Source organism: Motacilla alba, chromosome 3 (genome assembly GCF_015832195.1).
Source record: "Motacilla alba alba isolate MOTALB_02 chromosome 3, Motacilla_alba_V1.0_pri, whole genome shotgun sequence".
NCBI lineage: Eukaryota > Metazoa > Chordata > Aves > Passeriformes > Motacillidae > Motacilla > Motacilla alba.
The window spans coordinates 93,159,501-93,175,849 of NC_052018.1; the positions used below are offsets into that span (position 1 = coordinate 93,159,501).

The window sequence follows — 16,349 nt, forward strand, 5'->3', positions numbered from 1 at the left end:
TACACTTTCTTATATTGAAAGTAAGTGATAAGTTGCAGTAAAGCCAACAAGATAAAGTACATGCTTAAAGATAAACAAGTACTTCATAGATTTATTGGATCACTGCCACATTGATTATTTGGGTATTTTAGTCAAAAACATCCTTATGTAAGGATTTGGCTAAACTGTGCTTTCTAAACAAAGTCATTTCCAGCAAAGTGCTCCTAAATGCAGGTGCTCCAATCAGAAACATGAAAAAATTGAAGAAATTAATAACAATTCCGTTCTTCTACTGAAGAAGATTTAAAAAAATCTTTAAATAATACAAATTTGTAGCAACCTGTATCATGTCCCAAACAGTTGCAATAGCTGTATTATGTCTTTAGCTTTTTCTTTATAATGTGTTATATAAACATATGGCACAGAAAACCTTTTTCATACCTATTTTTCTAAATATTATTTTACACCACCCTATGGTATTTTCAGACATATTTACTAATAACTTAATAAACAAAGACTCTGCTATCATATAAGTGACACCAAACCATAGAATAGCATAATAATATTGGGAAAAGTACCAGCATACATATTACTAAAACCCTGAAATTTAAATTTAATAGCAGTGCGTTGAGATGAGAAATATTCAGTGTTGAACATTTCCATTTATTTATAAGACATTTACAAGGGCCAACACATTTCAAAATTAGCATAATTTGAATTTGTCTGAAGAATCTATTACAGGTTACACTAGCCCTTAATAAACCATTTTTTTCCCTCTTTAGAGACAAAACAGCCAAACAATTAGAACAGACAAAAGCAGTATCTTGAGATAAGAAGAGATTAAAATGCAGCTTTTCCTTATTTACTTAACAATTTGCATCTCACTTAAAAACAAATCATAGTCATGGAAAAAAAGTCAAACAAAAACTACCTACACTGAACAAAACCAAGTTTTTGAAATAGAATAATTGCTAATGCTCTCATAATTAATTAAGATCTTCAGAGCCACCTTCAGGAATATAAGGTGGACAAATTCCATATTTAGGGGAATATCACATGATGTTCCTTGATCGATTAGGGCACATTAAGCACAAGATCAGCAACAAAAATAACTGGAAGCATATCAGTTTACTGTGCTGGGAAATGTTTCTCATACTATTTAGAGTAGAGGCAAAACATTAAGTTTCTCTTTTTTTTTTTTTTTTTTCTTTTTTTAAGTGTTGGATTTACTCTGTAATAGATATGAAAATCTTTTTTTTTTTTTTTTTAATGAAATGAAGATCCAGAGCTTTAACTTCCTGGCAGCACTTAGGTGAGCCTAAATCAAGATGTACTTCAATTCCTGTGATTAGAGATGGATCTCTGGCTCTGGAAAACAGTTTGTATACTGATCATGCAGATGAGTATCAGCTACAGCAACCCCTTTGAATTGTTCCAAAAGCCAAGTTACGAGTCTGTAGCTCAGTGGAGATGTCAAAAAAGACTGCTAAAAATATTTTTTAATTGTAACCACTGGTGCTCTCTTCTGTCCCTTTTGATGCCTATTTGACAGGACAGTAGTACTGAAAACTTACATATTTCATCTGTATGCAAAGTTTGGTAATGAGTGGTCTTAAGCATCACTACCAACACAATGGATTAGGTTCTTGCACATCAAGTACCTTAAAACAAGGTTTGCTTTTGGGGTATATGTGAAGTTGTTAAAAATGTACAAGAAAAACTGGCAAAAAGCCATTCAAGCTTTTAAGAGTAAATATTCTTCAAAGTAGAGCAAGCTATAAAATGTTTAATGGTTATAAAGTCCAGTTGTCTTCTGCAGAGAGAAAACATTACTGGCATTTGAACGAAAGCAATCTTGTAAATAATACTGGAAATGTGACTAACAAATTACATCATAAAATAAAACCTGGAAGTTCTTTCCTGATGAAAAATAAATTGTGATAGAAAAAAACAGAAAAACACAAAACCTTCCCAAACCTCTTTTTTCTTTCCCCCTTTTTTTTTTACCAAATTTAGAAGCCTAAAAATAAAGCAGAATAAAACAAAAAGTTAAATTCCAGAATTAACACAGGCCTCTTTCTCAGTTATGCTTGAAAACAAAACCAAGCACACTAGATATGATTCTAGTTATTCATCAGCTATGGTATGAAATCATACTAGATTTATCAGTTCAGCTATATGTCCAAAAACATTTAACAAAATAAAAAAAAGCCTCAGGAGGTCTGTTTTTAACAAATTTGTCAAATTTAATATTCCTGTATTCTCAAATCCTAAAAAAATGAGGTGTTACACAAGACTGCTAAAATCTGTCCAGTACAATATTTTGATCACATACTTCCATTTTCAAAAGATTTACGAATTACCATATTTTTCTTGCTCCTGTTGCCACTTCTGGCTTCTGCAATTCTCAAATTAACTTTAGTCCTTTCGGTCCAGCAGCTAGAAATTTGCTCATTACTGGAACAGTAATTCTTTCTTTATATACATCCTTGTAAATCTGGTTAAAGCACACCTGCACCTTTCAAACATATTAACTCAATTTAATTTCAATAATGTGTGTTTCAGCCTCTGTTTTTGTCTTCTTTCACTGCACCTATGTTCTACTTTGGAATGGTGCCTAACAATGACCTATCGAATCTTTAGCAGCTCTTCAACAGGATTTTTTTTTAAATGTCACATTTTGCCAGATGGGTTAGTACTGCTCAGAGTGAATCATCACCATTTACTCTGATATTCACTGTCATCTGACATTTATTACATTCCCAGAATGTAAATTAAGGTACTCACCAGTGGACCTAAAGCACAACCTTTTGCAGTACATGCCTGGACTCTGAAGGAATGCAGACTCCAAGGAGCAAGCCCATAAGCATAACAACTTAGCTGTGATGAATTTTGCAGCAGAACACCATCCATGTACAATCCATAGCTAGTAATAATACCTATAAAACAATATTAGAGCACTCAGTAACCAAAAAGCTACAGAATTTAGAAAAAACTTAATGCTACAGACACCAAGGCAGTAGTAGTAGCATTTCAAACTGTTTACAATTGAGCAGATACTGTTTAGCATGACTGGGCAGGTAAAACTCAAAAGAAACATACTCTCCCATCTTTAACTGTTGAAAAACCCACAAGTGCACTACATCTCTTTAAACAATTAAACTATTAATTTAAACTATTCCAAAGATTACCCCTTAACAAACTTGTTTCTCAGTGGCAGCCAACACCACCTTGGAATGAGGGAAACTGAGGCATATGGCTTTTCAACTTTTTTCTACTCTGCACATGGCTTTTCAAACAACGCAGAAAACCATCCCACATCTTAACAGCTTCAGACTTAAAAACAAAATCTCCAATTGAAGTGTGGAAGGACAACTCAGAGCAGTGCTATAACTACAATGAATCAATAACAAGTAATTTTGTCACATAAAAAATCTTTTTCATACTCATTCTTTATAACAATTACTTCAGATTTTCAGTGCTTTGCCAACAATCTACATACTTCATTAATTTGGGGTAGGAGTGGGGTGGTTGCAAAATTTTACTTTTCTTCATGAAATCACGAAAGAGTAATGATTACTGTTTCTTTCTCAATATGCTGTAGAAAAATTCCTCAAGTAAACTATTCCTTGCCTATTCAATCTACAGAAAGAAAACGTATTTGGAAACTCAAACATTAGCAATATTTTTAGACAGAGGAAAGAATGGTCCTTCTTGTATAACTGGCTAATACTAAATAAATTGCAAATGATTGCTTTCTGCATTTGTAAGGAATTCTAAAACCTTGTTCTTCCAAAGGTACATGGTAGGATAACAAATCCTTTACAGTGTTTTGAATTTAATGAACTAAAAACTTAGTTTTACAGATTTGCTTAGACTTTAGAAACTGAGTTTGCAAAGGAGTACTTTTTCTCAGGGCTATTCTGCCATCTTTATCACTTCTGAATAATCTCCCTTTTAAAAAGTTATTTCAATGAGAAATCTTAAGCCAAAAAAATGCAAAGTTATAGGATTCATTTGAAGTGATTTTAGTTCAGAGGATGCCTTCTAATCCTTCCATTATAAAACCAAATTCTATTGTAAAACTATACTCAGTTCACCATTCCTTCCCTTAAAATTAATTTTTTGAAACTACATTGAGGAAGATTCGATGTGAAATTGAAAAAAAAATATTTTCCCCTCCACAAAATGGAGAATTGCTTCATAAATAAAAGTGTACATACAACTGTTTCAGTCAAAAGATTTATATGCTAAAGATCTGAGTATGGTGAAATGATTCACACGCTCCTCAATTCTTTTCTCTTCTAGAAAAGTGAGAGGCTAAACTCAACTCAGACAGCAGAGATGTGTAGGAAGAGGTCCTGGAAAATCTCACATTATCAATCTTACCACATTTGACAGGCTTTCTAAAACAAAAATCCCTTGTGGTTCTGTGTCTAGTTTGCATTCATGTTATTGCTTGTGAAGCAATAACATGAATGGTTGATATTCTTCCTACATTAAATAAACAAATCTTATATATATGGGTATATACTTGAAAATATTTTGTTTATCTCAGAGGAAAAATGTGAATGCTGGCATTAAGGATGTGTTTTACATGGAAAAAATGCCGAACACTGAGATAACTCTAAGCACCTACTATGCCTGTAGCACTAACACATTTAAAGTATCATAGAATAGAATCTTAAAACTACCTGTGCTGGAAGGGACCAACAGGACAACCCCAAGAATCACACCATGTGCCTGAGAGCATTGTCCAAACACTTCCTGAACTCTGTCAGGCTGGTGCCGTGACCGCTTCTCTGGGGAGTCTGTTCCAGTGCCCAAATACCCTCTAGGCAAGGAACCTTCTCCTGATATCCAACTTAAATCTCCCAACACATCTTTATGCCGTTTCCTGAGGTCCTGTCACTGGTCACCAGAGAGCCAGATCAGTGCCTAATAAATCATTATTAATTCATTTGATAGTTATGGTAACAGCATGAATCATAATCAGGTCACTTGGCATTAATGCTTTAGAGAGCTCCTAAAGCCACAGCACTGTGCAGCATCCCCATTTGAGGAGCGGCTTGCTGCTCAACTCTGTGAGCTTTTGTTAGTTCTCCCAGTACAGTCAGAGAACAATTGTCTCCAAAAATCTGATCCGTTACCTCTTGATTTTACTTCTGCCTTTGCCTTGTAGGACACTGATGGAGAAAACTACAGTATGAAAAGAAAGGGAAAAAAGTACGTTTCAGAAGAAAAGGGCTAATAGTCCATTTTTGAGATATGAAGACATTTTTCTAAATTAGGCAGTAACTATTTTTACCAGGGATAAGTAACTCTGCCTCTCTATTTCACCAGTATAGGCTTCCAAAACATACAGAGAAAAAGTTTAAAGTTGGCCCAAAGTTAACGAACTTCTTGAGACTTGCTAGATACTGCTGAAGTTTACCATGCATAAAATATTTAAGACTATAGGACATTTTTGTGATTTACAAGGCTTCCTGAGCAACATGTGGTCACTATGAAAAGATGCAGTTTCTTCATAGTTTTGACGTCTAGACCGCTAGGTCAAACCTTGATTTCACAGAAGACAAAATCCCTATTGTATATAGTACAATTATGTTTCAGCATTGAAAAGAAATCCAAGAATGCAAATTAAACTTAAACTGAAGAAAGTTATAAAATCTTCTTCTTGCTCATTTCCCCCCTCTGGGTGAGACCATATAATGTGTCAATAATATTCAAGATATTAAAGAGGTTTTGAATCCAAAGTACCACAAGCACTTTACTCTTAAAGTACAATCTACAGGTCAAATCTTAAGCAAACATACTTTTACCTACATCAATTTCATTGACTACAAATTCCAGTCGTCTCTCATAAGCACAAGGATTTGCAAGAACAAGTACTGGTTTAGCTCACTGAATAATTTCATAAATCGGTTTCTACTATATCTAATATTTTCCATTAAAATTCCACATGGCCTTGGAAGATACAGTCCTGATTTAGACTTGGTTTTATCTATGACATGACCACAAAGTGAAGCTTTTGAGAATTGACCAGAAAAATTTTCAGTGGAAAATTTTCAAGGATTTTAAAAGAGCAGATCTCAAACTATATGGCAAGATTATACTGGATGTGCTCTGAAGAAGAGATCATTGTTTATTAAGGCCACTAGAATAATGAAAGGTCAAAGCAAAATATCTGATGACACATGATTTCACAAGCCTCTCCATACATTGTCCTCATCTAAATGGTCAATATTGCCTGAACTACCTATTATATGCATACAGATGTGATATGTATGTGTAGAGTGGCAGAATGTGGGCCATGTCCCATCAACCATTTTATTGCTGGATTGAAAATAAGACAAAATAAAATGTTGATATTTCAAAAATATTCAACATGCCATCTTCCAGAAGTCTTTTTTCTACTTGATACATAAATTATATTTCTGAAGCAACTTTCAACAAAGAATTAGGTGTATAATTTCCCATTTTTCTATGAAATACTTTTCCCCTTTATATAATGTAAATAAGCCTTAAATTCAATAAAAAACTGTAGCCCCAAATTTCGATATCTACATCTGGACAACATGGGCCTAGGTGTTCCTGCACCCCAAAACTTGTTCCCCCTCATTGTGCCATCTTTATGAAGAAGCCATGTAGCCTTTAATCATTTTTGCCACCTCTGACCTCCAGGGTAGCATTTTAATTCTCCTTAATTTTTTTCTAATTCACAGCAAGCAGCTGGACCCCATATATATCACGAGAGGATAGCAGTCTGTGCTGTCCAAACCCCAGCCAGCCCACACCCATTAGAAGCCAATAAGCCTCCTCAGCCCATGGAAATAAGCAGTAGCATCTGTCAAGCAATAGCAAACGAAAGGAGGCAGGAGAGAAAGGAATGGCCCCAGAGATCTAATAAGGAGATGACAATCTATGATATGCAAATCTTTGCAATTCTGAGGTTTCCACCTGAAACAAAGCCAAGCTCAGTATTTTTGAAAAGCACTGCTTAGCTGCCTGAAACACACGAAGTTTGAACCAACTCAGTTCAAAGCAGGAAACAGTTTCTAAGCTTTTGGAAAAAAAAAAAAAAAAAAAAACAAACAGAAAAATCAAGAATGCACAAGTAGAATGCTGAAGAAAGTACCTAAGTACATTCTACTGGTCTTTTTCAAATTTTATTCTTCTCAACGATGATGTTTTTCAGCCTCTTACACAGTTTTGAAACACTGACACAACCATTATAAATGATGTGGCCACAAAGCAGCCCAAAAGATGAGTTGAGAATGAGCAAAACAAAGTCACTGAACAATGTGAACCTTCCTGAATAAGCACTCGCTCAGTCAAAACTTTTAGAGCTTATTTGTTGTTGGGTTTTTTTAAAAAGTCTTTTCAAGAAAATGGGGAAAGGATGGACATAGAAAATTGGAGAATGTGAAAAATGTTCCTAGATAAATCACAGAATCATTTAGGTTGGAAAGGACCTTGAAGATCATTGCGTCCAACTGTTAACCCAGCACTGCTAAACCCACCCCTAAACCATGTACCAAAGTGCCACATCTTTGCATCTTCTTAATACCTTCAGGGATGGTGACTCAACTGCTTCCCTGGGCATCCTGTTCCAATGCTTGGGAACCCTTTCCATGAAAGAACTTTTCCTTATACACAATCTGAACCTCTGTGGCACAACTTGAGGCCATTTCCTCTTGTCCTATTGTTTGTTACTTGGGCGAAGAGACTGACCCCCATCTGGCCACACCCTCCTTTCAGGCAGTTGTAGAGAGGGATAAGATCTCCCCCCAGCCTCCTTTCCTCCAGGCTAAACACCCCCAGCTGCTCCTCATCTGACTTGTGCTCCAGCATCTTTCCCAGCCCCATTACCCTTCTCTGGACTCAGTCTACCACCTCAATGTCTTTTTTTTTATAGTGAGAGGTCTGGAACTAAAGACAGGATTGGAGGTGTGGCCTCACCAGTGCTGAGTATAGGAGAACAATCACCACCCTGGTCCTGCTGGACATACATTTGATGATCCAGGCCAGGATGCCGTTGGCTTTCTTGGCCACCTGGGAACACACTGGCTCTTGCAGTTCAGCCTCTCTTGACCAGCACCCCCAGGTGCTTTTCCACTCAGCAGCTTTCCAGCCTGTGGCACTGCCTGGTGTTGTTGTCACCCAAGGGCAGCACCCAGACTGGGCCTTGTTGAACCTCACACCACTGGCCTCAGCCCACTGATCCAGCCTGTCCAAATCCCTCTGCAGAGCCTTTCTTTTCTGCACTCCCACCCAATTTGGAAACATCTGCACACTTGCTGAGGGTGCACCAACACCCTCAGCGGTTCCCTGGCAAGCTGTTTATTGTAGTTAACAAGAGAGCCAAGCTGTACGTAGTAAATGCTGTATTAACAAGCTACAACACCCAAATTTAGTCATGCATCCTAGCTTTTAGTTGTTTTAAAGGAAGCTTGTGGAAATTTATTTCTTAAACTCTAGTTCTTCATCGTGTGCTGTTGATATGCATGTATAAATAACTATATGGACATATATATTTATATTTATTTGATTAGTTAAACCACTCTAAATGATTTGGATTTTTTTCCATAATGCAAGGATAACAGGATCAAATCCTGAAACTAACTATAAAAAATGGCTATTTCAGGGAAAATTATTCAGACTTTAGCACTAAGCCACATACATGACTGTCCTCGCCATTTCCTCCCCTCCCATCCCTTACCCTCCCTTCCCCTTTCTCCTGCCTCCTTGCCTTTGCCAAACGTGCTGATGAGATTTCAGAAACAGGGTTAGAAAGTTTTTAAGGGGCTAGGAAGCAAAATCTTCCACAATTACTTCCATACGAAGAACCATAAATTATCAAATACATTATTTAACAGGTGACATATTCTTATTTCTTTCTAAATTTAATGTAAGACCTTACAGAATACAATCACCACCTCTGGGGGAATAATTTAAAATGTCTTTAGTGAAGTTGAACAAGTACGATGTGCTTTATCACAACTGAAAGTGGGAAAAAAACTTGCAGGAAAAAATGAAATTAATGTGAAACCACTGGGAGAAATAATTCTATATATTGAAATATCATGAGCCAATAAAGAAAAACATTTCTGATACTTCAAATTTAGTGATTCCTACATAGCATCACTCCAATTTTATTATCATGCACATAGCAGTGATTTAAAGTGCTAAAATCAGAACAATTTCCAAGGCAAATGATACTGTGCAACCCAACTCGAAAAGTAACATTTGTCTAGAAGTTTTACACATAGGCATTTCGAAATGGAAAACATTTCTAAACAAAAGAAAGTATATTGTTGAACTTTCACAGCCATAGAAATGTACAACTATATGATGAGTATGCAGAACAAATCTAATTATTATTACATATCAATTAATGTAAAAGAAATTAATGTTTTATTGGAGGGTGAAATTAACATCCTAGACTGGTATTCTTCAATAATGCCTATTCCTCAGCTCAGTTGTCCTGGAAAATATTGAATAATGCGATGCAGTACACAAGAACTATCAAAAGGGAGCACTTTTGAGCCACTGAAATGGCACGCTGGGCAGAAAACCACAATCTCCCAGCTGCAGACAATGATACTATCTCAGGTATTTTATGTGCTAAAATGATCATTAAAAATTAAGCACCACATATAAGCTGCCATTTAGAATATTAATTTACCTTTACTAATCATCTTTTTAACTTGAGGCTAAAAGAGTTCACTTACCATTCGGATACTCAGGCTTAGTCCATGAGACGTTAAAGGAGTCAGATGCATGTGACTGGGCTTTTGGAGCAGGAACCCCTTCTGGCGTACTCTCATCTGTTATAGCTGTGCTGGCTTCGCTTACAGAACACCCACCTCCAGTGCAAGCCTTAAAATATTAATCAGAACAAATAAACACCTTTCAATGTAGTACCAATAATTTCAGCAATTTTTTTTGCCTAAGTCTTATTATTCTTCCACATCTAAACTTAGTAAGCCTGTGATTTTCAGGTAAGACCCTTTTCTTAGCATAGATTTGTTTACCTGTTTTCTTAAATAACAAGAAGATGTAAAATAACTTATGATACTTAGTTTTTAGGCATACTATAGCTAAAACATTCTTCTGCACTTCACAACAGCACCCAGAGCATGTGCAATTTTAATAGTGAAAAACCACCCTATTATAAACTAGCGTGTATTAGTTGTTATTATTACATGTTTATGGAAAATAAAGTAAAATAATTTGTATTTCAGTTGCCAGGGAACAAAATGTTAACCACATAATTTTTATAATTTGTTTGGAATATGAAATAATACAATGTGCAGGCAAAAGTGCATATCACTCCATATAACAGGCTTTTAAAGTTTTACATGTACACAGCTATGGTCCGTGTAATGTTTTGCCAAATATTTGCACTAACACTGATAACAAGACTACACATGTTAAAAACCATACATGTTTATATGTATATATCGGTATATATGTATATATATATGTGTATGTATATATGCGTATATATATATATGTATATATCAGTACTGGATTGAAAAATTTTTGTGCTAGGTTATTGCTTATTTTTAGGGTTTTGTTTAATAATAAAATTAATAAAAACCTGAATTTAACAAATATTTACATTTGGACATACATCAAACTTATGGGACTACCTGTGTTTTTCTAAGTTGACCATGTACTAAAGTGGACAAGTGGATCACCAGCAAACAAAGAATCTTGCTCTCCAGATCTCAAGGAATTAAATGTTTCTCTCAATCTATTATATTTTACTTGAAAGGATTAGCTTCAGTTTCCCATTTCCCATTGTTTTTCAAATCAGAGAGAAGTCAAGCATATTCCCTAGGCCCTCCAAAACTATATATTGACCCCAAGGGTAAAAAAAAATTATTGTTTGTAAATAAAAATGATTTTGATATCACTGGAAATTACATTCCCAATACAACTAAGGAATGACTCCATGTTCATTCTGAACAACCAAGTAAAGATGAAAGAATGCAATCTCAGTTTTGAGAACATCCAAGAAATAGTATTTATTCTAAACATGATAATGTTTATTAAAAAACCCCAAAACCAGCATCAGTTCAGATGGATGCTCAGGTAGCTATTAGCATTTTGCTAAGTAAAATATTTAAGAAAATTATCCTTCCAGGAGAAGCAGAGTAATCTTTGAATGATTCAATTTCCACTGGCTTCATAAAGAAGCCAAAAAGAGCAGTTCTGGAAGGCCTCTTTCTCATTTATTCCTTACTGACTAGCTAATTAATTTCCACCAGGTCTACTTCAGCAATGGAGAGTGTTTCATTTAAGGGCTTTCCATCCATTTATTTCTTGAATTTCACATAGCTCAATTTTTCTCTCTCTGAAATTTGCTGGGACGTGAAGTTTCTGGTTCCTCTAATGAATATCAGCAAAAGAGAGCTCATCTGCATTTTAGGTAGGGTGATTTTAGATTAGTGTATCCAAATGGCCTGGACATCTGGCTATCATATCTAGTGACGCTCAAAGCCGTGAAAACCTCCACCCAGACTGAGTTCCCATTTTGTCACTCTGAGAAACAGATTTTAGGTGAAATTTGCAAAAAATACCACAGGAACTGGACAGCCAAAGGACAGATGCAAACCCCATGAGATGACACCACATAGCAACACTCCACACAGGCCCTGTGCCAGCTTACCCACACTGCAGCATCCTGAGGAGATATTGGCTTAACAGTTCAATCACTTCAGTCATACAAAGAGTGACACCCTGGCTACTAAAGACAACCTTTCAACTTTCCATTTGCTTTCAGACTGGCCTGGCTCACACTCATCCAACTTAGAACATGAACAGAACAAAAACAAGTTCCTTTGCACTAATCCATGGAGACGTGACCCTATGTCTTCTTGGCTGACTTTAGGAAAGAAGCATTAGACTTGCTTACCAAACCTGTTGTACTCATTTATGAATAAAATTGCTCCATATTAAATGGCAGTAATCAATTCTGAAAATTGGTAACAGCATGCAAAAATAAACATTTTCTAACTCTCTTCAATGTAGCAACACTAACCTTTCACACAAAAGTTAAAGACAACAGCCTGTGAGGTGCTGAAAGTTCTGCTCGTGAGGCTCCTGCTTCCTGTGTTCAAGCTGCAGTTTTTGATAACTCAACACAGAAACCAAAACCAATTTTTGAATGGATACAAACCAAAGTTAATAGTAACTGTGAAACAAGGAAAAGAAAAAGGTTCTAGCTGATAGAAATATTTCACTCTAACAAAAACAAAAAAAAAAAAGGAACAATTTAGTTACGTCTTCTACAGTTGATGGTTGTTTGGAGCATTTTTATTCTTAAGTTTTATTGAAATTCAGTTAAATAATATATGAAATATTAAACATTTATTTTTTCCAGGTGTGTATGCTTGAATTTTTTGTGGATTTAGTTTTTGTTGGTTTTTTTTTTTTTTTTGTATTTGGAGTTCCTTTCATAAACAAGTAACATTTGGCCATGTTTAATATTCATAATTTGTAAACCTGTAATAGAATATTCCTCTCAAACCAGTCTAACTAGCACTATATATGATGGACCCAAATGTTTTAAGAAAGCTATCACACCTCAAAGATATTGAGCTTTTCATGCACTTATATCATTTTCAAGGCTGCAAGGACATTTAGATCTTCTAACTCACCTATCACAGACCACTGCATTTTATCCAGGTAAATCTGGTTATCTTTGTCACTAGAAGAAATTATCTTTTCCTACTTTCTGATTAAATGCAAATATTAAGGGAGATAAAAAATTTACAAAGAAATGAGAAATAAAATATAGAGAGCAAAGGGCTCCTAAAAATTTATTTGGTAACTTCTAGGAAATCTGCGCATGCTAATGAAGCAAAACCAATATCCACACAACACCTCCTCCCATATCCCAAGGCAGAGCCACCAAAAGAAGCAGTCCCAGGTGCTCTCCAGATTGTATCTGTTAATTCTTCCCTGATGCTCTCTCCTTGTGCCCCCATGCACAGAGGGTGGGCAGGAGCAGAGAAAAGCTGTGGCATAGTGAAGGACAGCACAAATTCTTATGTAAAGAATAAATAAAAAAATCAAGGCATAAAATGCTTGTTGAAGTAGTGTCTTAGTTTTGGACATGGCGCTATTATATATGCTAAGCAATTTACTATGCTGAAATATCTAGGCACAAATGAATTAATTTCAACATGAATCTAAGATTTAATTAGACTGAATATTCTTGTTTTTTTCAGTTTCAAGTCAGATCCTTATCATTACCTGAAGGTAGATTATTTTTTGTGTTATAATATTTAGAACATTCAAGAGCATGTTAAGAAAAAATGAATGCATATCCATTCTACATAAATGTAAATTTATTCATAATCAAGAGCAGAATATTTTTCTATGGCATTTATCAAAGCAAATATCCTTATATAGGTATTGTTATAAAATGAACAATGTGCTTAAAACAAGAGACAATCCTCTCCTTTTATCCACATATTTTCAGGGTTTGTTAGTGAAGAAGCTGTTCTATTTCATCAGAAAACAAAACCAATGATGAAGAAATGCAATGAAAACACTAATGTCTTTTAAAATGGTTTGAATACACAAACTGCTGCTCTACACTGAACTCTTCTTCTCTGCTATTTCCTTCTACATACAGAAGGAAAGGATGAAAGAACAAATTACCATGGTACAAAATATGAAAGGTTGACACTTTTAAAAACCTTCAATGTCTTCTTGTAAGTTGGGTCCAAGGAAACATTTTAAAGGCATTTCATAAATTTCTGCTCAATTCTTTATTAGTTATCCAACTTAGCCTTTAAGAAAACCTGTATTTAAATTACATACACATTTTTATGAATCTGTTTTGAAACAAAAATCCTACTTTTGTTCAGGATGGCTCACCCACCTTAGCTTCAAAAAGAAGAGGTTAAACAAAGTGGACACAAGAACCATTAAATATTAAGATGCTAACAAAGTCAGAATCATTTTCACCATTTCATACCTCTACTACACATCTTTAAAACTTACAGCTAGCTTTATGAGGTATTCAGTACCCGGGAAAAGCTGTGGAATAGTAAAATCCAGAAAAAGTTCTGTGCTGTTGTAGATTACATTCCACTTTGTAAAATTCTGCTCATTGGTGGTCATATAAATTATATAGCGATCTAGGATTCCGTTTACTTCAACTGGTTCTTTCCATCTGCAAATTAAAGCAAAATATGATTAAGACCAGATCAAATAAAGATTCAGACCATGCTGAAAAATGTAAGGCTTTGTTTAGAGGACTTCATGGGGTTTATTTTGAGAATTTGAAAACCCAGTTGTGCAATCATAAAAATAAATCTAAGCCATACCTCTAATGCAGTATTTGTACTCAGTAGATAAATGATTACACACAAAGCAGGGGCTACAAAAGGGGCATATCACCAGAACATTTCCTGCACTGAAGTTTGCAGAGGCTATACCCATATGTAGGTTATACTGATTGCGTAAAGACAAAATGGAAATTAAGTTGGCAAGTGATAATCAGAAGGTTCACAGAACCACTAAACTAATCACTTCTATGCATTTAATCATAATAAATTTAATTTTATGTCACAAACCCTTCCCCTGATTGAACTCACTGGAATTCTTGAATAAACTGATGCACTATTGTGTTGTCAGGAAAGAAGGAATCCTTACTTACTGTACATATATTGTTCTAGAATCCAAAACTGTCAGGACCGGGGCATCTACGTGAGATGGTGGCAGCTGTGCTGTAAACAAGGTGACCTGGGAACTGTTTGTACAGCCAGCAAGCGTGCACGCAGTGAGCAGGAACTGGTGCGGTGCAAAAACCGCCAAATCTAGGGCAAAAAAAGAATAGGAATTTATGTGGTGTATTCATTTTAACTTGTTTTCCTATAGCTTTCAAACACTAGTGAGTTCAGAAAATCAAGAGGAAAGGGGACCTTTGTCTCTGAAATGTTTCAGGTTTGCCCCAGAGGAATGAATAGGTACTGGTTCTTTAGTAGTAGACAAATACAAATTTTGACTATCCATAGATCTATGGGGTGTGCTTTGGCTGAGATAACCCCACTCTACTCAATTTACACCAGAATGTACACCAACCAACCAAAAAAAAAGGAAATTAAATTTTCAGATGCTACATACTACATCAATTTGTTACAGTGGCAAATGAACACCTTTGAGATTATTAAATCAAATCAAATTAAATTAAAGGAAAAACAAGTACAGGTTCATTAACATAGCTGCATTATATATATTTTTAAATGTGCTGTATGAAACAAGAATGACAAGCATCAAAACATACAACAATTCACTCCGTGCAGATTTCCCTACAAGCATGAACACAAAGGAAGCTCATAGTTGCCACTACTCATAGTGATCTGTTCTCTCTTTGCCTGTTTGTCTTCAGCTACAAGAACACCAAACACAGACAACCCACTAATGCTATAGCAAAACAACTGTTCAGTGCTTAATAATTCTGAAGCTATCTTGAGTTTCAATTACTGCAGAAAATGGTGAATAAAATGTATCATTTTTGCCAAATAAATATTCTAAAAGATCATATAGTCTTCCCTATATTAATAAAGGAATGTTTGATAGAAAAATAATAGCATGAAAGTAATGCAGACATAATTTTCTAGCAATTTCCGATCTCTTTTTTCATTGAAATACAAATCTTAGACTTAAACAAGCAAATTTTCCTTTAAAGAAGGAATTTACAGTTGAAGTTTTGGCAACAGCATAAGGTATGCAGGTAACACATTTGTTCAATAGACAGATTTTCAATATGTCAGAGAAGTTTTGGTTTTTTGTAAGACATAATAAATAGTAGTGTTTTCAGAACCCAATAGTATCAAACTATATTTTTTACAACATATTTCTGAGCACAACTTTAAAAATTCTGGTTGGATAACAAAGACATCACCAAAGCAGAAATGTTAAAGACCCAACTTCTCTCTCATTAGTTTTCCCCTTATATAACACCTTCAGTCCCTGCAGGAATGAAATTTCTTCTGATTTGCTCCACTCTGTGTAAGGAGACAATGAACTTGCGCATTTTTATTGAAAATACTGTATCACTCAGTGGTATTGTTCTGTGGAGCGCATGGCAAAGTATGAGTTAAAAAAAAAATGCAGCAGCTAAAAAAAAATCATCAAGTGAATGCCTGTAACAGTGACATGTTTAATCAACATAATGGGACTGATTCTACCAGGGTTAAGCAGTGCTTAAGTCAGTGAGAGGGGGAAAGCACACTCCAGAGCAGGTGCTCAAGCTGGCTCAGCATGCAGGGAAACTCCATGTACTGCACTGGCTGCATTGCCTTCATTATTGTACACCTTCCTGGGTCTCTTATTCCCTGCAG

General features: G+C 35.4%; 1 protein-coding gene across 6 annotated transcripts in view; it reads right to left on the reverse strand.

Annotated features, from left to right (window-relative positions):
• Positions 1–16,349, reverse strand: part of USH2A (usherin) — a 374,988-nt gene that overhangs the window by 174,546 nt on the left and 184,093 nt on the right. For 3 of the 6 annotated variants that reach the window (XM_038134130.1, XM_038134129.1, XM_038134131.1), the window contains exons 33-36: positions 14,663–14,822; positions 14,005–14,176; positions 9,714–9,861; positions 2,767–2,918 (exon numbers count right to left, since the gene is read on the reverse strand). In XM_038134130.1, coding sequence (XP_037990058.1) covers positions 2,767–2,918; positions 9,714–9,861; positions 14,005–14,176; positions 14,663–14,822 — 632 coding nt within the window. Of the gene's footprint in view, positions 1–2,766; positions 2,919–9,713; positions 9,862–12,031; positions 12,185–14,004; positions 14,177–14,662; positions 14,823–16,349 lie in introns of those variants that run through there. The other 3 variants (XR_005256607.1, XR_005256606.1, XR_005256608.1) reach the window with 3 other exon arrangements.